General features: G+C 42.5%; 1 protein-coding gene across 1 annotated transcript in view; it reads right to left on the bottom strand.

Annotated features, from left to right (window-relative positions):
• Positions 1 to 25776, bottom strand: part of CHMP2A (charged multivesicular body protein 2A) — a 29230-nt gene extending 3454 nt beyond the window's left edge. Inside the window, exons 1-5 of the mRNA XM_077457745.1 lie at positions 25626 to 25776; positions 18728 to 18911; positions 8741 to 8920; positions 6608 to 6738; positions 1994 to 2055 (exon numbers count right to left, since the gene is read on the bottom strand). Of these exons, the coding sequence (XP_077313871.1) occupies positions 1994 to 2055; positions 6608 to 6738; positions 8741 to 8920; positions 18728 to 18895 (541 nt within the window). The 5' untranslated portion in view covers positions 18896 to 18911; positions 25626 to 25776. The remainder of the gene's footprint in view (positions 1 to 1993; positions 2056 to 6607; positions 6739 to 8740; positions 8921 to 18727; positions 18912 to 25625) is intronic.
• Between the last annotated feature and the right edge of the window lie 217 nt (positions 25777 to 25993).

Raw genomic sequence — 25993 nt, 5'->3', positions numbered from 1 at the left:
CTAAAGAACCTGAGGGTAAAGGTGATGGACTGGCTAAGCATGTCTTCAGACCTAAACCCTATTGAGCATCTGTGGGGCATCCTCAAATGGAAGGTGGAGGAGCGCAAGGTCTCCAACATCCACCAGCTCAGTGATGTCATCATGGAGGAGTGGAAGAGGACTCCAGAGGCAACCTGTGAAGCTCTGGTGAACTCCATGTCCAAGAGGGTTAAGGCAGTGCTGGAAAATAATGGTGGCCACACTAAATATTGACACTTTGGGCCCAATTTGGATATTTTCACTTAGGGGTGTATTGATTTTTGTTGCCAGTGGTTTAGACATTAATGGCTGTTTAAGTTATTTTGAGGGGACAGCAAATTTACACTGTTATACATGCTGTACACTCACTACTTTACATTCTAGCAAAGTATCATTTCCTCATTGCTGTTACATGAAAAGATATAATAAAATATTTACAAAAATGTGAGGGGTGTACTCACTTTTGTGAGATACTGTTTTTTTTTGTTTTGTTTTTTAGCAAAGACCCAAGAGAATACAATGGCGGTCATTACAACTTTTTATTTTGGGTGGCATTTGCGCAGAAATTTTTCAAGTGCTTTTAAAAAAAAAAAAAAAAAAAAAAAAACACACACACAACACAGTAAAAGCTAGCCAATTTTTTTTGCATAACGTGAAAGATAACATTTGAGATTTACCGTATATCCTCACAGGGTGATACTGTTGATACACTTGATAAGAGTGTGCCAACGTCCCAGTAATATAGGCAATTGATTTTTTTTGGGAAATTTACAAAAAGGGACTTTTGTGGGCACAAGTTTTTAGAATAAAAATATGAAAAAGTATTTAATTGGATAGAGTTAAACGTTTTATGTACAGCACATAAAAGAAAAAATACACGTCATAAAAAATGACATAAAATGTTTGACCCTAGTGACTCAAAGAACACTCAAATTGTGATGGAAAATTAGGCAATTAATAATTGTAATAAGATGTAACTAGTAGCACTTTTCAACATGAATGAAGTACATGAAATGATTGAGTCCAGATGAGGATCACAGAGGTATTATTCGCTCAAAATATTTCCTAGATACCCAACATGTCATACTTCAAAATTGCACACGCTCGTGGAATGGCCACAAACTTCGGTACTTAAAAATCCCCATAGGCGACGCTTTAAAAATATTTACTGGTTACATGTTTTGAGTTACAGTCTAGGGCTAGAATTATTGCCCTCGCTCCAACGTTCGAGGCGATACCTCACATGTGTGGTTTGAATACCATTTTCATACCACACTTACATATGTTTTCGCATGCGAGCACACAGGGACAGGGGCGCTTACATATTTCTTTTTTTGTATTATCGTCTTTTAAGTTTTACAATTTTTTTTCTATTACGGGGAATGTAAACATCCCTTGTAATAGGAATATGGCATGATAAGTCCTCTTTACAGTGAGATATGGGGTCAATAAGACCCCGCATCTCACCTCTAAGCTGGGAAGCCTGAAATCCCCCCCCCCCCCCCCCCAAAAAAAAACAAAAAAAAAAGAAGACGATCTCAGCTTCCCAGCCGAGGCAGCGCTGTTTGTTTGAATACAGAGGCCGGGTGTGACGTCATAACATCGTGCCCAGCCTCCGAACGATCATAGATACTCTAGTGACCATCTGGTCCACCGGAAATCTCGATGGTAAACATCCGGGCCAGCGGATCCTGTTTCCAACTCACCGATGGAAGCGGCGAGTCTGTAAAAGCACCGGAGGGCGGCAGGAGATGTCCCCTCTTGCTGCCCGTAAGAACAATCAAGCTGCAGAACAGCCGCTATGATCGTTCTTATGGTGTAGGGAATCTCCTTCTGAATGATGCCTGTAGTTACAGGCATCATTCAGATATACCCACACAAAGTCAAGGATGTCATATGATGGCCGGGAAGTGGTTAAAGTGTAAATTAGCAATGATTCATTTTTTAAAGTTCATATTTTGTGGGTAATACTCACTGGAGAGCTCATCGGTAAGATTAAGGCCCAGTTCATCCAATACCTGAGATACCACAGCGTCACTACGGGGAAAAGGAAAAAAAAAAAAAAAAAAAGTGCAGCAATGTCAGATTAAAGATTATTATGCTTATATTTTTCTGGTTCCTCCCTCCCCCTCATCAACTTGCTAATGAAATTTTATATAAAACCTTTCCAATCCCTACCTCATTCTAGATCCAGTGATATAACTAGGTCTCTGTGCTTCTCTATTTGATGCAGGCAGATCATGAGGGGTGGGAGGGGCTGGCAGGGTGCTGTACATGGCTTCCTGAAAACATCACTGCCTCAGTACACCTCCCAAAAGCCCTCAGGCCTGATGCAAACAATGAGCGGACCCTCTCATATTGCAATGCCTTAATGGGTGGATGTCAGCCTGGAGTAGGTGTTCCTAGACATGTTGGATTTGCATGAAGGCAGAGTAAGGAAATGAGATGAGCTCTATATAAAGCTTGCTGCAGCTTCTAATGTGAGAAACGCACAGTGTGCAGTGAAATCAGAGCAAGTCATTTCCATCCAGGAGAGGAGCCGGTACAACTGTGCAAGACTGTAGGGAAGACTGGAGATCAGTTTTCAAGCAGAAGAAAATCCAACCACTAAAATATTTAACATGTTAAAGTAATTTCAATATTTTCAAATCTGCAGCTTTCAGTATAATCATCTCTGATGATCCTGCCATAAGAGTCCTTGATTAGACCCTTCCCGGTATTAGGGGGCAATGCTCTGTTCATGCCTCCCTCTCATATAGGCTTTTAAAAGAGACTAAGTGGCCGTTTTAAAAAACATTAAACGGGCATGGTCTACTGTGGTCACCATCAAGGAACCCACCCTGAGAAATGCCATTGAGCCATTGCTAGAGTGCATGTAGACAGGAAGTGGCTGCAAAAAAGCTGAAGGAAATCAGCCACACTGAGATAGATCAAAAAATTAAAAAAAGGTGAAAACAAGGCTTCCATTTAAAAAAATGCCTATTTATAATACACAGTGCACACAACAAAGTGTCACCCAGTTTGGGATTACATCCAATTTGAGTGTAAACAAATAAAATATGCTGTATTACAACCTTAAAGTGTTTGTTACCCAAAAAAATAAACCAAAAAATAGATCCTGGTCCCTTAAAGCATGAATAACAGCACAGTGCTTGTGTTGTGTAATTTGGCCCCCTGTATAACCTAAAAAAATCATGGCTGATCCTGCCCTCCCCCTTGTAAACTGACCCCAGTTTATCATGGCTGCTGAGCCCTGACACCATGGTCAGTTAACGTGCCTTCGTCAGCCGCAGCTCTCCTCTTTGCTCTCCCCCGTCCTCTCCTACCCTCATAGCTGTTCTGTCACACGACGCTGTTTGTACAAACTACCAGTGTGGGGGACACAATCAGCAGCGGGACAATACAAACGTGCACGGCTTACCGCTGATTGCATGGAATAATCCACAAACAGCTAATGTCAAAAGGCACACTACAGTCAATACCAATGGAGGAGACCACGGAATGGGATTAAGGGAGGATCAAGGCAACAAACATATCCATCACAGGTGACAGTAAAGTACACCCACCACTGGCTAATCACACTAAGTCCAGGATTGGATATCCTAAAAAAACTGCACCTATTGCCTAAACAAAGCTCCCCACTCCCTAGCCTATAGGGGCTTTGATGATAAAAAACTTATATCTATATCAATCGTGAGTCTTAAAACCGAATACCAACCCCAGATCTATACCAGGACTAAATAATAAATAATAAATTCCTCTACTTAACGATAACATGACCCATCATCAATAAGAATTTTGTTGACATCTATCAGTGAGACTCCCCTGTATAAAACTCTTCCTCAAATACTGGATTTCAATGTGACTCTTGCATAGTAACAGTACTCATGCTTTTTATGCCACTACCTGTGGAAGGCATGATTTGGATTATTGTCCCCAACTAAAGTGCACTTTAGAGCAATTCAGCTCCCTTTAACCCATTTAGTACCTGCTAGCCTCCTCTTTTTAATTCCGTTCCCTGACCAATCCTTCCTTGGAGCAACACACAGGTCAGGCTGCCACCTATCTACTTATATATCCACTTTGATGGCCTTGTTAAAACTAATTATGATGGAACTTTTCATCCGACACCCTGACCTGCGTGTTGCTATACGGCGTCCGGACATTCTCTTTTTTTATTGTTACATGTTATGTGTTGTGTTTATGTGTATGTGTGGTGATTTATATTTGTTAGTTAATTATTAGGCCACTTTTGTGAAGCTGTTTTCTGATACTGGCCAATGACTATGCCAAATCCGTATTAAATTATTACAATAAATCTGAATCTTTTATACTCTAATACAGGCATGTCCAAAGTTCGGCCCGCGGCCCGGTTTTGAACGGCCCTCCTGGTAATCTAAACATATATATCTTTTGTGGCTCCCGGCGATCTCCCAGCGCCGGGGCCACAAAAGATATATAGTCTGGCTGCATTGAAGATAGGAGGCTGTACGAGCGCCGTGCACACAGGAGTATTTCCTGTTTACACGGCAGCCTCTGTAATAGGAAGTCCCATCCCTGCCATTGGACCACTGTTCTGTCCATCAAAGGAGGCGGGACTTTCTCTTAAAGAGGCCGTTGTGTAAACAGGAGATTCTCCTGTTCTTTGGTGCTCGTCCAGCCCCCTCCATGTCCCCTCCAAGGCTGCACTGATGGCAATGGTAAGTACATTCCTGGCTAATGGTGGCTGCATTCCTGGCAATAGTATGTGAAATCCTGGCTAATGGTGGCTGCATTCCTGGCTAATGGTGGCTGCATTCCTGGCTAATGGTGGCTGCATTCCTGGCAATAGTATGTGAAATCCTGGCTAATGGTGGCTGCATTCCTGGCTAATGGTGGCTGCATTCCTGGCTAATGGTGGCTGCATTCCTGGCTAATGGTGGCTGCATTCCTGGCTAATGGTGGCTGCATTCCTGGCTAATGGTGGCTGCATTCCTGGCTAATGGTGGCTGCATTCCTGGCTAATGGTGGCTGCATTCCTGGCTAATGGTGGCTGCATTCCTGGCTAATGGTGGCTGCATTCCTGGCTAATGGTGGCTGCATTCCTGGCTAATGGTGGCTGCATTCCTGGCAATGGTGGCTGCATTCCTGGCAATGGTGGCTGCATTCCTGGCAATGGTGGGGGCTGCATTCCCACATTTAGACCAAATTTTAATGGTTCAAAGAATGTCAGGCAAAATGGTCGGCCCTCGTGCATGTTCACTTCATCAAATCTGGCCCTCTTTGAAAAAAGTTTGGACACCCCTGCTCTAATAAGACCGATTTCTGATACCATTGGTAACTCTTTCCTGGCGCTATACACCAGCATTTATTTGTGATATATGCTTTTAGTTACGGTAACAGTACCCTACGCGGTGAAAGGTCTGTGAGTGCACACCTTATCCTTTAAGGTGGCTCAATACGTGCAAAGCCTGCAATTCTGTTTTCATTATCTCTCCCCCTCCCCGCCCTTCCACTCCTGCTGCTAAATAAATAAATACTCTTTTGTATGTATACCATTTCATCTGTTATATAAACGCTGTGTGTCCCAGTGCCTGTGCTGTATAAAAACTATGAGAAAGGTTATAAATAAATCCGCGCACAGGAAATGAGTGCAGAAAAACTTGAAAAAGAACTGCTGCCCCTACAGATATACGATCACCTGAGTGGAGTATACTTAGATTGATTCAAGAAAATTGCAGGTGTGGTGCTGTTACGGTAAGTGCAATACGTTTATAGATTTGTTTTATTGAAGAACACATTTTATTTTTATTCTTTCGGTATACCCCAGATAGGCTGAGGGTATAACATTTACACCATCTGCATTAAGGTTTAGTTCACACTTTCCTTTTTTTGCATTCCACCAAAAACGTGGGGGTTTAAGACTAAAACACACAGAATTCATGCAGAGGGTGTAGCACATCCACATTATAGGTGCTGCACTCCTTTAATTTCTGGTTTATACCACTTTGGTTCATCCCATTAAGTGATATTACCAATTACGCTCCCACAGGCCTCTGTCCTGACTTGCTGCACCCAGCAGAGGTTATAACACATTTACCAGCATATAAGTCATTAGACATCGCACCTTGCAGAGGGTATATATATATTGATTACTGGCATACCAAGCCAGTGTATATTCAATTCCCATTATTCTCAAATTTTTGTTTTTTTAAAGTTTCTAAGATTGCAACCTGCAGAGGGTGCAACACAGAAGTATTACTACAATAGGTTTAAACCAAACACCTAAGCACTTTCTAATCAGAACAGCGTCACACCTACAATTTTCTTTAATCAATCCATGTATAAAAACGATGCCAATTTCTACCTTATATCAGAGCATCTCCCGATGCTCACATGACTGCTGGTCTCTCTGTTCCTTTCCTCCCGGCTAAAGTCAGAAGGAGTTCTCGGCCCCTCAAGAACGAAAAATCTGCCTAGTTTTTATACAGCACAGGCACACAGTGTTATATAAACAGTTAGGATGGTACACATAAGATATAGTGGCGTAACAAGATCCTGTGTCCCCCCTTTACACATATACAAGCAGCAGATCACAGTGTATACATACGTTTCTTCCTCATCATCCTCATCCCCCATTGCGTCATCAATAGCGTCATTCATCATCTCCTCTTTCATGTCCATAATCTCTGCCTGCTTCTCAAACTCCATCATGATCTTCTGGATTTGGGGCAATTTCAGCTGCAGGTGAAGAGATTTCCTGATCAGAACCCAACAGTAAAATTATCTGCCATGCACCCTCCCCTGACCTGAGTGTACCATGTAAAATGAGAGCTCCACCCAGAGCGAAAAACATAGAACCATTTAAAAAAATGGACAGCAGAAAAAGACCAAGTGGTCCATCGATTTAAAAAAAAAATGGATGGAAATTTTTATTGTCAGACTGGTGTATAAATAATCAATTACTGATGTTATTGGTCACTGCATTTTCTGCTGGAGACCACAAGCCGGCTGGAATGAAGAAAAATTAAAAAAAGGGGGGGGGGGGGGTGGGGGTGGCTGACATGCCCTGAATGGCCTCTCTTAACTCACTTTTCCACTCTAAACTAAACTTCAGCTTCTATGCTCAATTGAACAATCCTTATTAAGTACAGCAATGCAGCCAAACTGCATATACATTCAAACACATGAATCACATTCTGCTGTTTTTTTACTAAACTGATATAGGTACCTAAATAGGTCAGACAGACATTCTCTCTCTGGTCAGATGTGGCTCATCTCTCTCCACCAACGATTAAGCCTATTGAGTAAAATGCACCATGAGGTGGAGTCACATCTGACAAGTGAAAGAATTTCTTGTTGCAGTTCCCATTTCTGAAATAAAATCAAGTTGGGCTGTGTATATTCTCAATGAATATAAGGCTTCCTTTGATTGGCTGAAGTGGATTGATGTCACAATCTCCACCTCACCCAGAGGAAACTTTCTACTCATTCAAAAAAATACACAGCCTCCTGTGAATGGCTAAGCAGTGCTCAGCTTAACTCAATTTTGCTCTGGGACAGTAAGCTCCTGCTGTCAAAACATAACACTAGTATACTGTATGAAGCTACATATAGTTCATACATTGCTGACAGCCATTGTCTGTGTTAGCCCTTGTACGCACGGTCGGACATTCTGACGACCAAATCCGTTGGATTTTGTCTGACAAATTTTGTCCGAAACTGCTGCATACACACGGTTGGACAAAGTTGTCGGAAAATCCGATTGTACATAACGTGATGACGTTATTTTGTTACGACGGGACTACGTTCAGGCTAGTAGCCAATAGCTTTGGTCTAGGAATTTGATCTGAGCATGCGTGGCACTTTGTCCGTCGGAGTAGGCTACACATGATCGGAGTATGTTCGATCGGAGCATTTTGTCAGAAAATTTTACGGACAAGTTGGAAAACTTGGTCCGTTGGATACTCCGACGGAAACAGTCCGATGGAGACCACACACAGTCGGATTATCCGACAAAACGGTCCGATAGGACACATGCCGTCGGAATCTCCGACCGTGTGTACAAGGGCTAAGAGAAGGAAATAGTTTGTTTGGACTAGCTTGGTCCAAACAAACCGTTTAAAGTTCACTAAAACATGTAGTAAGTCTTGAAGGGTAGCACTGATTGACAAGCACTGCAGGACACATGGAGTAATACTGCCCTCTATGCAAGAAGTCCCCTTCTGGCTCACACATTTCAATGCCAGTGTCAGTCTTTTTAAATCAGAATTTTGGGAGTAATTTCAGACAAAATATGTCTCTATACCCAAGAGCAATATAATATATTGCAGCTTTCTAATCTTTAAGATGTGGTGGCTGCGTTTGTTTTTTTAACACATTTTCTGCCCTAGGATGACTTGGAGGAGCAGCGTTGTTCCCTAGAACTGAAAGTGTGTTGGGACTACAGAGCATCTTCCCTCCTCCCATGTCCATAACAAAGGGGGGTTGGCTATGGAAAAAGTTGGGAACAATGTAACCGATAAGAGCATAGCATAGGCAGTAAGCATAGCAATTTACCAGCTGACAGGAATGTTTTTACTCTTATCATACAGACAAAAACACCTGCGATGATAAATTCAACTGACCAAAAATGAGCAAATCAGAAATTCTGTTAGTGGTTTACATACTGTTTCAATAGAGACAAAAACATTAAATGGGAACTCTGTGCCCCCCGTGGTAATGGGAACATAGACGCTCTCACCTGTCTGTTCATGGTAGCCATGGCTTTAGTCACCCCTTTCATCGCCTGGGCCATGGAGTTATTAGACTTCAATGTCTGGATCTTAAGAGAGACGGCCTGAATGTTGGCTCGCATCATAATGAACTTCTTCACGTAGCGTCGGGTACGGACCAGGTCCTTAGCCATGATCTTCACAGCATCCTAAAAACAAAATTAAATAAAAAAATACTGGACTGAAACCACAGTGTGCAGTGACTGTTTTCATCCCAAACATTCCTTAGGTACGGCTCTGTGCTCTTATGACAATGTGAGTGCTGGGAGGTGAAGCAGGTCCACGACACCTTGTACTTGCAGGATGTCCTCAGTCTTTCATGTTTAAAATGATGGAGAAGGATTACTGCAGTGGAATGTGCCAGCCAAAACGCAAGATTGCCAGCCATAACGCCATTTTGGTTTGTTTTTCCCTTTTGTGCCGCATTTATTGTTTTCTATGTGTCCCGTTCACATTACAACACAGCTGGGAGATGCAGTAAAATGCTCATGTCATCGCACCACGTTATATGATATGAATGAAGTGTCACAAAGTGCAGTGTGGTGTGCAGCAGAAAATGTCAAGGCGCTGCAGTAAAACGCTACGTCTCCATTTTACCACAGCTCACCACACTGCGGGTAAAGTAAAAAAAAAAAAAAGAAAAGTAAAAGTGAATTGTGTTATACACTTTAACTTGCATCGCACTACAGCCTCACTGCCCTATAACGGATAGCAACCCTCACGCTAAAACTCAGCGGTGTTGTATAAAACGAGCCCTTAAAGTCAAACCAGATACATATCAGCACATATGTACTTTCCATTTGGAAGTCATTTATCCTTTCTGCCCTTCCCCAATGAAATCCACCTTCCACATGTGTATACTTTCCTTAATCTGATAGCTGCGGCTTCCGGTGTGTCCCCCACTGTCCTAGCTACACTTGTGCAATTTTCTATGTGCCTTCACAGTTCTATGGGGCTGTGTCCTGAGGATGGGGTTGATCAGAAATGGTCCCATTAAAGTCTATGTGGCTCTAACAAGTAGTTGCAGTTGGGAAAGTAAGACTTGTTGGTTAGGTTAAGTCAGTTCTGGTCAAAGGGGCAAAAAGAATAAGTGCACATTGCTTTAAAGTGCCATGATCCTTTAATGGTTTTCTATTTTTCCTCTTAGAAGCCATTATTTCAGAAACTGGGTTGCTCATTTTCTTCTTTTACACTGAAGGATAAGTTCACCTTTTGTAACATGTTAAATATTCAGGGTGTAACATGTTAAAAATACACCAGCCCCCCGCAAACTCGAGTCCCTGTTTTGACAGCTAGCAGGGGATCTTCTCTCCCCATGGCTGTCATAATTGGAAAAAAATATATATATAAAAAAAAAAAAAAAATGTGGCTTGGCAGGGCACAACCCGGGTCGTTCATTCAGTGTTCTGTGAATGGGAAAACTACAAGTCCCAACAGCCTTTGTGGCCCTAAGAACTATCAAGGTGCAGTTGCTCTCTCTCTACGTAGTTCATGGAGCTTTCTGTCATTGTGTAACTGCCTGCCTCTATTGGAGGTATGGGCAGACAGATACACAGACAGTCTGCAGGAACCCATCATTACACCCATGATCTGCTGATCATGAGTGCAATGCTTTACAGGTCCCTAACATAAAAAATATAAAATGCATTTTTGTTAGAGGTCGACCGATATATACAGTTTTTTAATTAATCGGCATTGGCCGATTGAGATGATAAAAAGGCCGATTTAGAACAACAGCGCGACTTGCAAATGACTTCTGTAATAGAAGTCAGAGTAAGTTGCCTGAAGTCTTCATAGAAGCGACTTTCCTCCTCTCTGGGCAGTCTGCCAAGAAAAGAGCAAAGCGATACAATGTTTACTCTTGAATGAACTCATCTCAGTGTGTAGAGTTCTCAGTTTAACCATTTAAAGACTAAGGCCCCTTTCACACATGCGGACATTATGTCCGTATTTCATCCATCCGTTTGCGGATGAAATACGGACATACGGGGGGGGGGCCAGCGAGCTGAATGGAAGCTCTGTGAGAGAGCTCCGTGACACGAACGGGCATATTAGCGACAATTCACAGCGAATATCGGTAAAAAAGATACGAACAGACGACGGAAGAGTTCCTGAATCTGAAGGTGATGTCGAAAAAGCGGAAAGACAAACGGAAAAGAAAAAAACTAATGACATTCTCCTCTCAGTCAGCGGGAGGGAGAAAAAAAGATGGCGCAGATCCTCTCACAGCTGCTGTACCAGCAACGGCCTCCTCAGGGAGAGCGCACTACACTGACATGCCTGATGATACTCTAGAAGAATCACCTCACAAAACACATCTGGAATCTCCTCATGAGGAAGATTGCCTCAGCCCTACATGTCGCAGCCTGGCTAAAACTCGTATCAAACTGGATTTCACAGGCCAAGAGGTAAGCCATAAAAATACCTCATATTAGTCAAGATAACCCAGTCATAACTCCTATAGCTTTGCCTATAGCCGCATTCCCCACTAATAACCAGCCTATTCTGGACACCCAATTAAAAGAAATGCTATTAACTTTACATACTTCGCTTCATACGGATATTTTACAACTCACAAATCAATTCTCCAAAGCAGTGAACTCCTTAGGTGAAAGAGTACACACTATTGAGAACTCTATGGGAGACATGACCAATACTATGACCTAATAGATGCTCATGAAGAAAATAAAACTGAAAAAGAGTGGCTTAAATTTAAAATCGCAGATTTAGAAGACCGCTCAAGGAAGAACAATCTCAAAATCAGGGGTATCCCTGAAAATATACAGCAGTCTGATCTTAAAAAATATGCCACTGACTTATTCTCCAACTTGCTGCCAGCTATACCAGTCTTAGAGCTCACAATTGATCGTATCCATCGGATTCCGAAACCGTCATTTCTCCCTCCACAGATACCACGTGATGTACTACTTAGAGTACACTTCTACCATGTTAAAGTGCGACATCTAGGACAACTTCCACAACCATATAATACAATCCAGATTTATGCTGACTTGTCTAAACATACTCTAGATATGAGAAGACAACTTTCCACGATTACAAAAGCTCTGCGTAATCATAAAATTGAATACCGTTGGAAACAACTATCTAAACTACTGATACAGAAGAATGACACCTACCATACAATCACTTCTGTGGAACAAGGCATTAAGTTACTTCACGCATGGGGTATTATCCCCGAACCAACTCCACCTATCGGAGCTAAGAAGAAAGGAAACCGATCTATCAGCTTGCCCGCCGTGCGATACTAAATCTTTGGAACAGCTGACCTTTGAACTTATTCCCCATTCTAATGTTGCAGTATACATTGAAATGTTTACCACTGCAAGTTAAGTTTAATGTTTGGTTATATTTTTGCTTTTACTTTTATTTTTTTCTTCACAGTATCCTATACACAACTCATAGCATTCAAGGGGACAGGTATGTTGTGAACCTACAAAATTTGAATCAAAACTTTTCAGTCACTAAATTTTTGGACATTCATAGTCATTTCAGACTACAGATTGTTCACATGGAAGTAGAATTTAAAGCTATTATCAGGCTAGTATGTACTTACTTTTTCCATCTTATTAATATCCTTTTATGAGTATAAAGTTAATATCTTTAAATACTAATGGTCTTAACCATCCAGCAAAAAGAGCGTTGATGTGGCAAATGGCTAACACCCAGCGATGTCAAATATTGTGTATACAAGAAACCCATTTCAAAACGGGCGCTATTCCCACTTGCACCCATAAGAACTTTCCTCACATATTTACAGCATCAGGCCAACAGAAAAAAAGAGAGGAGTACTTATTGCCATACATCATTCAGTTAATTTTCAATTACATGAATCTATTGTAGATACCAATGGACGATACCTCATATTAATATGTACCATTGATAATACACTTGCTACTAGTGATGCACCAAAATTTCGGCCGCCGAAACATATCGGCCGAAAAATGCCCTTTTCGGCAATTTGCCGAAAGAGAAAAACGGCCGATAATGGAGCCAAAAATGGGGCGGGGCTCCCATCATGGGGGGTGTATAGCGCAGGAAAGCCACCTCCGCCGCCTGTTTGATCACAGCGCGGGGAACATCACAGCTTTCATTTCAATAGCTGTGTGTTCCCGGCCGCGCGCCGTCACACGCAGCTCCTCCCCCTTGTCCGGGCACTTAGAAAGACAGATCATCCGCAGGATTGGACGGATGATCTGTCTATCAAAGTGCCCGGACAAGGGGGAGGGGCTGCGTGTGACGGCGCGCGGCCGGGAACACACAGCTAGTGAAATGAAAGCTGTGATGTTCCCGGCGCGGTTATCAAACAGGTGGCGGAGGCGGCTCTCTTCCCTGCACACAGTGCACAGGCTGGCTGCAAAATGGCACACTGGCTGCAATGGGGGATGCCTCCTGTACCGTGTCCCCAGTCTCTGACCACCTCCTGTACCGTGTCCCCAGTCTCTGACCACCTCCTGTACCGTGTCCCCAGTCTCTGACCACCTCCTGTACCGTGTCCCCAGTCTCTGACCACCTCCTGTACCGTGTCCCCAGTCTCTGACCACCTCCTGTACCATGCCCCCAGTCTCTGACCACCTCCTGTATAAAAATATGTTTTAAAAACCGTCATTTTCAGTATCGGTTTTCGGCCTAGTGTATTTTTCATTTTTAGTATCGGTTTCGGCACCAAAAAACCCATTCGGTGCATCCCTACTTACTACATTGGTAAATGTGTATGCGCCTAATAAAAGGCAATCCCATTTTCTGAATGGCCTGATGAGAAAAATAGGTAAATGTCGAAAAGGTGCCTTAATAATTTGTGGAGACTTCAACACAATACATGAACAAGAACTAGACACTTCTAATCCCAAAACCAGATCCAACTGTGCACTTAAAAATGTTTTGAATAAAAGCGATCTCTATGATGTATGGAGATGCCATCATCCTGGAGATCGTGAATACACATATCATTCCCTGGTACATAATACCTATACTCGTATCGATTATATTTTTACGGATAAGTGGTTATTACAGCGGGTGAGGGAGTCTGACATTGCACACATCACTTGGACTGATCATGCCCCAATTAGTATGACTATTCTACCTAAACACTCTCAAAACGACCCATTTTCTATGGAGAACAAATGCATATCTTATCAAAATGCCTACCTATGCTACAGCTATACAAAACCAGATAACTGAATTCTTTAAATATAATGTGGGATCGGTGTCAGACTCCGCCACCCTATGGGGTGCTCATAAAGCATTTAGTAGGGGAATCCTAATGCAACTGAATGCTCAATTCAGGAAAAATAAAAAACAAAACTCATTGAGAAACTTACTGCTGACATTAAAGCATTGGATTCCCAAAACCAATGTCACCCATCACAACAACTGAAAACTAAACTACAAATATTACTACAGGAACTCAGAACGACTTTATTGGATACATTTGAAAAGCATACTAGAAAACTTAAAGCTAAATATTACCATACTAGCAACAAAGCAGGAAAAAACATGGCACTTCGGATCAAAGGCAGATATTCCAAATCAAAGATTCCATATCTATACCACCCTATTACTAGAGAAAAATTGCAAGACCCCCAAGACATAGCGAATGCATTTAGCCGTTATTATAGCTCCCTTTACAATCTTAAATAGGATTCTCAAACTCCCACACCTACCCCAAAGATAATAAGTGATTTCTTAGATACTATTAGTCTCCCATCATTAACTACTGATCAAATCTCTGATCTTAACGTCCCATTTTCAATGGAAGAAATTGCTAGAACTATAGACTCCCTGCCAAACAATAAATCTCCGGGCCCAGACGGAATGATAGGAGAATACTATAAATTACTTTGAGATATACTGGCTCCCCACTTATGCTCACTTTTTAACGAAGCGGCATCCAAATCAGAATTTCCGGCTGAGATGCTTCAGGCCTTGATCATAACACTGCCGAAACCAGGCAAAGATCCCAACGCTCCCCAAAATTTCAGACCGATTTCATTATTGAACATTGACATCAAAATATACGCCAAAGCAATAGCAAATCGACTGATGAACTACATACCAGACCTCATTCACAAAGATCAATCTGGCTTTACTAAAGGTCAACAATCTTTAGATGCAACAAGACGTCCGATTGATATTATACACTTCACTGAGAGACATCAAACGCCTTCTCTGCTCCTTTCTTTGGATGCAGAGAAGGCGTTTGATAGGGTCCATTGGGGCTATTTACAGTCAGTGCTTTTAAAATTTGGCTTTCATGGAAATATTTTAATCGGCAATTTCTGCACTGTATAAGGGCCCCTCAGCGAGAGTATACACAAATTATATGATGTCTAGGCCCTTTGGCATCTCGAATGGAACACGACAAGGTTGCCCCTTATCTCCTTTAATATTAAATTTAGCCATCGAACCTCTAGCAGAACGTATACGATCTGACACAAAACTATCTGGAATAAAAATTGGGCAAATAGATAATAAAATAAGTCTGTTCGCAGATGACATAGTGCTTATAGTGTCTGATCCTATTTCATCTCTCCCGAATCTCCAAAATATACTAACGACATTTGGAGCAGCATCATATTATAAAATCAATGAAACCAAGTCCCATATTTTAGACCTAGGATTAGATAACACAACCAGGTAGTTATTGTCTAATAAATACCCCTACCACTGGAAAGACGAGGGGATTTCTTACTTAGGAATCACTCTCACTAACAAAACAAAACAGTTATTTAAAACAAACTTTTTACCATTTAAGAAACATTTTGAAACAGATCTGACAACACTTAGTAAATTTGAATTTACATGGGCTGGTCGCCTGACAGCTTTCAAAATGATGACCTTACCAAAATTATTATATCAACTCAGGTCCCTTCCAATATGTATCCCTAAATACTACTTTAAATCCTTACAAAGCAGTTTGGGAAAATATCTATGGAATGGCAAAAAATCCCGTTGCGCAAACCATATACTAATTAAACATAGAAATATAGGTGGTGCGACCGTACCTGATCTACAGGATTATTATGACGCAACTCTTTTGACCCAATTGCAAGAATGGTTCTTGCCTACTCCTAAAACTTTATGAGGACAAATTGAGAAAGACATCACGCGACAGCCTAATATGCAATTATGGTTACTTAGTAGGAAAATTAAGTCCACAATTACAGCTCAATACCCACCAACGGTGAAAGCGACGCTACACTCTTGGCAGAGAATCATCGCATACAAATGGGATAAAACTCCAATCAAACCCTCCTCTAACAATTATACCAACATTAATTCCTGGCGTACAAATACACGACTGGAATTTGGGTCGGGATATCAAACTTGGTTCCTTCTTCCAACAGGGCTCATTAAAGTATTTTTCTCAGTTAAGTAATGAATTACAGCTTCTGAATTCTGAGCGATCTACATATATTCAAATAGAAAAGTGTCTGCTACACAATCCACAACTCAGAGCTTCAATCCCGGTTAAAATATGGTCTTTCCTCAATAACCATGCCACCTCACAGAAAGGAGTAGCTACAATATACCCAATTCTAGGGGGAAAAAATAAATAAATAAATAAATAAACAAACATACCCAGCAAACTACCTTCCTTCCTTAAATGGGAACAAGATTTGGGGCAAGACTTTTCAATTAAACAATGGATGGCTTCCCTACGAAGCATATATAGGGCCACTGCATGTGTTACACTATGGGAATTGGCACAAAAAATTGTTCAAAGACAATACCTGACTCCACATATCCTAGCTAAATTCAAGGGGAACTCGTCACCTAATTTCTGGAGAAATTGTACCCAATTGGGGACCCTATTTCATATTATGTGGGACTGCCCAAGCTTACATAACTACTGGCAGGCAATCTGCCATTTACTCACTTCCGTAACAGGTATTGTCCTTCAACTTTCACCAGAACTAGCCATTCTGAATATGAATTTACATACGATTCCCAAACAATATCGTAAAGTAGTAACACATACTTTTAGCTGCGAGACTATCCATAACTAGAAAATGGAAAACCGACTCTCTTCCTACTATGACAGAAGTTATAGAATTATAGAATTAACCCAACTCCACCACTCCTACGAATTGTTATTTCCCAATGACAAATCCCTATATATTAAGGAACAACAACTATGGGAACCTTGGAGTACATGGTACAAAAATTATACTTCCACAATTTAGATAATGCTGATTCTTTAATCATATAGAAGAAAGAACTCCTGTGCGTTTTAATATTTTTTGGATGGCTTTAAAAATAATTTCATAACAAAGTGACAAATATATCACATGTCTGTTTATCTGAATTGAGCTGCGGAGTAAGAATAGATCTTTATTTTCCTTCATAAAAGATAACTACTGTGTTTGAATTTCCTTAGGATGTTGGCCTAGGTACTCCAAGACACAGAGATCCCTGTGAGGGGTGTCTTGGGGTCCAGAAGTGGCCATTATCCATATCGCTATTTATAAATCTTACAATAATTATATTACGGACTTTATTATACAAGTTCTAAGAGACTTACTCTTGTTCGAGACCCTTTATGACTATGAATATTAGATACTTGGGAATACTACTTTATTCTTTATTGTGTACTATTTGTTTCTATGCTATATTGTGCTGAGAAAACCCTGTCACTACATTATACTGTGTTATGTTACTTTTATTACTATATATTATTTTTTTGTTTTGTAACCCTTGTTGTAACTAACTCTGCTAAAAATCTCAATAAAAACATTTGAAAAGAAATACAGACATACATGCATGCCTATGGGACAGCGGGTGTCTGCGGATGAACATCCGCAGACACCCGCTATTGTCCGCCTCCGCTACTGTCCGATTCTGCAGACGGAGGAAAATCCTATTTTTCTATCTGTCTGCAGAGCGGATCAGATGAACACGGACAGACGGTCCGTGCTCATCCGATCCCCATAGAGGAGAGCGGAGAGCTGACAGGGCGGTCCCTGCACAGTGTGCGGAGACCGCCCTGTCCGCCTCCGGCTCAGCGGGGACAACGGAGCGATCCCTGCTGAGCGAGCGGATCATCACGGGGCGGATCATCACTGATCCACCCCGTGTGAAAGGGGCCTAAATCTTTTCTGACACTTGTTGCTTATTTTCTGCCAGAAAATCACTTAGACTCCCAAAATATGATATATATTTTTTTAGCAGAGATCCTAGGGAATAAAATAGCGGTTGTTACAATATTTTATGTCACACGGCATTTGCGCAGAGGTCTTTCAAATGCAATTTTTTGGGGAAAAAATACACTAAATGATTAAAAAAGAAAAAAACTCTCTTTCTGTATCACTTATGAAGGCTGCTTTCACACTGGAGCGGGCAGGCATTGATGGTAAAACGCTGCTAGTTTTAGCAGCGCTTTACCATAATTTTAGCGGTGCTATTCGGCTGCTAGTGTGGCGCATATGACCCAGCTAGCGGCCGAAGAATAGGTTAAATGCGCCCGTGAATCACCGCTGCCAAATCGCATTGCATGCGCTTCGGCAGTGGTGCCCATTAATATCAATGGGCAGGAGTAGTGGAGGAGCGGTATACACCACTCCAAACGTGCTGCTTGCAGGACTCTTTTTTTTTTTTTTTTTTTTTTTTAACATCCTGCCAGCGCATCACTTCAGTGTGAAAGCACTCTGTCTTTCACACAGACTGCAGGGGAGCCATTTTGCAGGCACTTCACAGGCGCTATTTTTAGCCAAAAAGCGCCTTAAAAATGTGGCCAATTACACTGCAAGTGATAGCATGATTTCCTTTCCTACTACGTTTGGTGATTGGCTGTCAAACAAATAAATAAATAAAAAAAATAAAAAAAAGAGAAGGGAGGAGTTCCACAATAGAAGGATAACGATTACAAGAAACAACTGACTTCTAAAAAGTGCAAGTGGGTGTAGAAACAAAACAAGATTATATACATCACCACTGACCATCTGTCCCTGTTTAGCCATTTTCTTAATATCTGTTATAACTTTCTTCTCCTGCTGCTCGAGTTTCTGTCGCTCGCGGTCGAGCTCCCTGATGGCGCGGGTAAGGGCCCGCTGATTCTGCCGCAGCATCTCCTCTGGGGTCTTCCGGCGTCCGAACAAGAAATCCATGTTTGCTTCTTAGTGTCTACATGTGGAAAAAAAATTTATAAAAACATTACAAGACATGCAAAAGGACTACAAAGACTGGCGGCATTGCCTCTACATATGATTTAGAGACAGTAAAATACATAAATGGATGTCCCAGATGCTTGCCGTCTGGTGTAGCAGCATAAGGTTCCACATTTAATAATCTGAATAAACTTATTTTAGGACAGATATGAATATTCATCAACGATAAAATGTATATGAATCCAAAACAAAGTTTTAGCCTTGATTAAATGCAAGCAAGTTAAAAAGCCCTCTAAGCTCTCATATATCTCAAGGGTTGGATACAGGGCCTCCCACAGACATGGCTGTCTCACTACTTTCAGATCCTCGGACCCCTGCATCGGGTGCATGGGCAGCGAAAGCCAATCATCCACAAAAGGTGTGTGTATCAGGGCCTGGGGGGGGGGGGGGGGGGTGGATGAGTCTGTACGACGTAGGTTCGTCTTTTCAGAAAAAGGTGAACTTACACGTTAAAGGATAAATTCACCTGTAAAATAGAAATAAATAATAAAACGCACATCTTTTTTCAGGTAAAAAAAAAAAAAAAAAAAAATGTGCATTTTTATTAGGGGCCTGTAAAGCATTGCACCAGTGATCTGCATGCAGTCTGTGTAGCTTTCCGCTTGTACCTCATAAGGCAGGCAGATCGCGCATGAGAGGAAGAATCAATGAACTATCTACAGTGCTCATCAGCACCCCGGTAGTTCATTGAGAACTACAAAAAGTAATCCGCAATGGCTGACACTAGTTGTAAAAAAAAAAAAAAAAAAAAAGAAGGACAAAATTGTGGGAAACAAGCAATTTAACTACTTTGCGCCCGCTCTATAGCCAAAAGATGGCTACAGAGCGGACGCTAACTGCCGGGAGGGCGTCCCTGGACATCCTCCTGTTAACTTCCCCAATGCACGCCACCGCTGGCGCACATCGGGGAAGTTCTGTGTTGGCCGTGTCCCTCGGACACAGCCAATCACAGATCGCGCTAAATGGGCAATCACAGCGGCCATTTAGCACTCGATCGGCCTGTCCAATGAGAGGTGATCTCATATGTAAACATATGAGATCATCTCTCATCGCCGGCTCCCCTCCTCACACAGAGACAGTGTGCGAGGAGGGAGAGCTTCCGTGCTGCAGTGTCAGTGAGAGCGAGCACACACACGCACACACACGCACGCACACACACGCCCATCTGTCCCCAGTGCCACCTATCAATGCCACCCATCCCCAGTGCCACGTATTGGTGCCATCTGTCATCAGTGTCAGGTGTCAGTGCCACATATTAGTGCCATCTGTCATCAGTGCCACGTGTCATTGTCCTGGTGCTCCAGGGCCATCAAAAGTGTAATAAGTAGTCAACAAGTTAGATGTATAATTTATGCTCCTGGAACACGTGATGGCGCTCCCTGCAAGTTGTGCCTCTCTATGTGGCCAGGCTGTGAAAAAGTCCCACACATGTGGTATCGTAATACTCAGGAGGAGTAGCAGAATGTATTTTGGGGAATTATTTGTGGTATACACATGCCACGTGAGAGAAATAAACTATTACAATGACAATTTTGTGGGGGGGGGGGGGGGGGGGGGGGAGAGATAAAAAAAAATCTTAATTTTACAAAGAATTGTGGGAAAAAATTACAACACCAAAGACCTCACCATGCCTCTTACTAAATAACTTGGAATGTCTACTTTCCAAAAAGGGGTAATTTCGGGGGGGGGGGGGGGGGGGGGGTATTTGTACTTTGCTGGCTTGTTTGGGTCGCAAGAAATGAGAAAGACCACCAGTACATCAGGTGTGATCAATTTTGTATGATTCGCACCACAGCTTGTAGACTCTCTAACTTTCACAAAGACCAAATAATATCCACTAATTTGGGTTATTTTTACCAAAGATATGTAGCAGTATAAATTGTGGCCAAAATGTATGAAGAAAAATTTATAATTTGCATAATTTTATCACAGAAACAAAGAAAAATTTGGTTTATTTTTCAAAATTGTTGGTCTTTCATTTATAGCACAAACAATAAAAAACCCAGAGGTGATCAAATACCACCAAAAAAAAAGGACAAAAAATTCATTTGGGTACAGTGTTGCATGACTGAGTAATTGTCATTCAAAGTGTGAGAGCACCGAAAGGTGAAAATTGGTCTGGGCAGGAGGGGTGTTTAAGTGCCCAGTAGGCAAGTGGTTAATCACCAGAAGGCAACGCCCCGATAAACATATATACAGACCCCTGGAATAAAGTGATACCTCTTATGAGTTGATTTCTAATATAGCCTAGAATGTACATCTAAAGTCCCCCTTATTTCTTATTCTCAGAACCCTAAATAAATGAATGATGCTGCTGGATGGGCGGACACCCGCACGGCCATGTTTTTTTCAAAACTGACAGTGGGTGCGGGGAGAAGATCCCCCACCTGCTGTCAAAACAGGGGGCGTGGGGCTGCTCATTTAGTAACATGTTATAATACGTGAACTTTTCTTTTTTCACTGGCTCAAGTCAGCATCAAACACAGAAGACTCTATGCAAGGTACGCACAATAAGTGCTAATAGACTGCATGCGGCCCGAGTCACAGGTTGGGCACCACGGTTCTAAGGCCTTCCCTACACTAACTACCTTGCGTACAGAGGCTTCTCCAGACATGTAGACCTGTAGGGCCCCAGACAATAACAGTCAGGGCATACGGGGTAAAGTCCTCAGCTTCTGGCACAGCTGTGACCACAGGCCCGAACACTCCCTGTAATGCAGGAGCTGGAATCTCATTACATTAGTATGGGGGATTGCAGAGACTGCTGAATCACAGCCAACTGCTATAAACAGCTGAATAATACAAGAGATAATGCTCTGAGGGCGACGTTTAGATACCAGACCTGCGACTGATTACCGGCATCATGGATTTATATAGCACCGGTATCATAATACAACATACAAAAAGCAACTCTGGTTGAGTGAGACATCAAAATGTTTCCAGAACATAGAGTAGCAGAACATCATATAGACAGCAATGAGATACAAGAGGAGAGAGGGAAACAAGACATCTGATCAGTCGCCAACTACCCCCATGACACTTCTCTGACTAGAGCTCACCATACAGGTTAAAATCTGGTTATACAACCTTTATTAACCACTGACAACTATGAAGTGCAATGACCCTCCTGATCGGATAGATTAGGTAGGTGCTCAGATTACAAAGTTTTGGTAAATATAAAGTGAATTGTACGATCAGATTGGAAACTGTATGGTGGCCCTTAGCTGTGTATGGCCAGATTCTCAGTGGGTGTTCCCCTTACCGTGCACTTGAGTAGCTAAACTGAATATACCTGAGGAACACTTACCTAGCAGCACTGGATTCTGGGTTCAGTCCCCTCCAAATGTCACTGCACATGGGAGTTCATCCTACTCGTGTTTGGGTGACGCCATTGCTATTATACAGACACATGAGGGCAATGGTACACCAACACAAGTAGGACAAACCCAATATACAATATGACTTGGAGAGAACTGAGCCTAGGATCCAGCAATGCAAGGCAAACATTCTGCCTATATAGTCCCCACTAAGATGAAGTCATCTCAGGAGTCAGAGGAGGCTGTAGGAGGAACATTTATCAAGCACAATCTGACCTCTGAATGTGGCGGTCCAAAGATGGATTAGATATGGCCAGTTCAGCAGGGACCAGACAAATTTTGATCCATGTGTGGCCAATGCAGTTGAACAGATGTTGACCAACTGATGGACTTCAATTCAACTGTCCTGTCAGATACAGTTGTACTATGTTGTTTGCATCCCCTTGGAGAATTGGTAATATACGGTATGTACCATTTAAAAAGCAAAACAAATGAAAAGGCACCCCCTGTTTAATTTGCATTGCCCTCTTTAGCATCAATGACAGTGTGCAGTCTTTTGTAATAGTTGTCTATGAGGCCCCCAAATTCTTGCAGGTGGTATAGCTGCCCATTCGGCTTAGCAAAATGACTCCAGGTCATGCAAAGTCTTTGTTCCTCTTGCATGAGCTGCATATTTGAGATCTCCCCAGAGTGGCTCGATGATAATATGGTCATGAGATGGCGATGGCCACTCCAGAACCTTCACCTTTTTCTGCTGCAACCACTGGAGGGTCAGCTGGGCCATGTGTTTAGGGGTCACTGTCATGCAGGAAAGTCCCAGAGTGTCCCAAACGCAGCTTTCATGCAAAATAATGCAAATTGTCTGCCAGTATTTTCTGATAATGCTGCATTCATCTTGCCATACATTTTCACAGGATTTCCCTTGCCATTAGAGCACCCCCCCAAAACATCAGTGAACCACCGCACCATGCTTCACAGTGGGGATGGTATTCTTGTCACTATAGGCCTTGTTGACCCCTCTGCAAACGTTGTGCTTATGGTTGTGACCATAAACCTCTATATTTGTCAAGGTGTTGTGGGGCATATTGTAACTTGGCTTTTTGGTAGCATTGGTGCAGTAAAGGCTTCTTTCTGGCAACTCGACAACGCAGCTAATTTTTGTTCAAGTATCAGTGAATTTGTGCTCCTTGCAACAGCCACACTGTTTTTTTCCAGAGCAGCCTGAGGCCTGTATTTCTCCTGAGGTTACCTATGGATTTTCTTTAGATCACAAACAATTCTTCTGCTTCAGTTTTGGCTTTAATCTTTCTTGGTCTATATAACCTTGGCTTGGTATCAAGAGATCCCCAAATTTTCCACTTCTTAATAAATTGAACAGTAATGACTGGCATATGCAAGGCTTTGAATACCTTCTTATATTCTTTTCCATCTTTATAAAGTTCCATTACCTTGTTATGCAGGGCTTTTGACGGTTCTTTTCTGTTCCCCATGGTTCAGTATCTAGCCTGCTCAGTGCATCCACGTGAGAGCTAAAACTCATTGACTATTTGTACACAGACAGTAAGTGCAATTTAAAAAGCCTCAGATGTGGGATGTTAACCTTTAATTGCCATTTTTCCACACGTGTCACCTTGTGTGTCTGTACCAAAGCCAAACATTGGATGGAAACTTATCAGGGCCCTTTGGGCGATTTCTAATATTAGAAATTAAAATGGAATCAAACAACCAAATGTGATAATAAATGACTTCATATGATCCCTACTATTTAGAAATAAAAATAATTTTTTGGCCATTTCTGCCATGGGATGGAAACATTTGAGCACAACTGTAAAAGATACCTGATCAGCAGCTGCAGCATTGATCTGTGTATTTTAACAGCAGAGGAGTCTCCCACTATCACAATACAATGGCTCAGTGGGGAGGATTCCCCATCCACCTCAATGTGAGGACAGGGAAATCAGTTCAGTTGTTTTTGGTTTCACTCGGCTGAACGAAAAAAAAAACCTGAACCATGTATGGCCAGCTTTAGACTCCCCTTACAATCCGTTTTAGATTTACCAGAATGATGTAATATGTGGACCTGGTTAATCTATCTAATCAAGCAGGACCATGCACCACATAGTTAGCTGTTGGTAGATGTAAGGCTCGGGTTCACACTGCCATGACCTGATGGTCGTGCGTTTTACGGTGCGACTTTGCCAGGCGACTCGAGTACTACTTTGATGCGACTTTAAAGCAACTTTCAGGGACTGCCTTGGTAATCTTCCTGTAATGTCGGCTTCAAATCACATCAATATAGATGAGGATCTGACTTGGAGGCGACTTCCATTGAAGTCTCTGGGCACAAGTCAGATCAAAGTCGCCTTGAAGTAGTACAGGAACCTTTTCTAAAGGCAGAGCGACTTCAGCAGTGCTAATTATGACCGCTCTCGACTAAAATGTGATTCCACATGTCGCGCGACTTGGGGTCTCACAAGGCAGATGCCAAGTTGTGGCAGTGCCTTTAGAACCTAAAGGAGCTTGTAATGTGTGTGGTGAGCAATTAAGTGCCCATAAACTAAGCAATTTGATTGTACAATCTGCTATAAGGCTACCATTAAAGTGCTACTAAACCCAGGAGCCTGCATTCACTATATTTGGTCTCCCACAGAACATAGACATGCAATTATTTTTGTAAATATAAACTGCTAAATACCTTTTCTCATCAGCAGAATATAGCAGTCTTGTGAATTCTATCAGTGTCTGCTTAAAGCGTGTAGTGTCCTATCAGGCTGCATGACCTGACCCCTGACCTTCTATCTGGACAGTGCTGATTGGCCCTGTGCTGATCACATGTACAATCCCAAGGGGGAAAAAAAAAGCTCTAGAAATACACACCAAACTGAGCATGTGGCAGAGGGATTCACGGTCGGACCACTCCACCCGGCCGAGGGATTCACGCGTACAGCCGACAGAGACATGGCCATACTACTCCACCCCGCCACTACTACCCAATGCCAGCTCTGAGATGCTGGGACTTGTAGTGCCCTCACAGGTCTATAACTTATCTGGAGCATATCGGGGAATGCTGGGACTTGAAGTCCCCCCCACAGGTCCAGAGCTTCTCAGGGCCTGGTAGGTACACTTCAACAGGCTACCACATGATATCTGGGGATGCTGGGACTTGTAGTCCCCCCACAGCCTGAACCCAGGCAATATACCAAGGGTATACCAAGCTCAGGCAATATACCAAGGGGAGGGGATGCTGGGACTTGTAGTACTACTGCGAATGGAGTTTGTCTAGAACCCGCACTCCCTCCAGGGGGGGGGGGGGGGGGGCGGACCACCACTGCTGGCCCCCACTCAGCACTCACCTCTCTCGGGCTGTCCGTCAGTCTCTCTTCTCTCTCTCTGTCTCTCTTCCTGTTTGCCTGTCCGTGACGTCAGCGTCACGAGGATCCCGGGAGCGCCACTACGTCACCGCCGCTGAGATGGTTGCGAGGTGAGTGGGTGTAGTGTCATATTTTGCTGCCTATCACAGGATGCTGCGGAAGTGACGTTGCCGACAGAAATTGCGTACTGCGCATGCGCGATGCGTTCCAAACACTGGCGCGGTGCGTTCCAACATAGTTTCGCCAATACAGTTCAGCGAAACCATCACATAATGTTACGGAAGTGATGTTACACACAACACAAACACTGGGCCGTGCATTACAACACTAATACTTTCCTTGTTACCTAG

This window comes from Lithobates pipiens, unplaced genomic scaffold, assembly GCF_037356315.1.
Source record: "Lithobates pipiens isolate NorthernLeopardFrog02 unplaced genomic scaffold, aLitPip1_a1.2 Scaffold_27, whole genome shotgun sequence".
Classification (NCBI taxonomy): Eukaryota; Metazoa; Chordata; class Amphibia; order Anura; family Ranidae; genus Lithobates; species Lithobates pipiens.
Note: the sequence above shows the minus strand (reverse complement) of the source record. Positions and strands in the feature narration are given on the sequence as shown.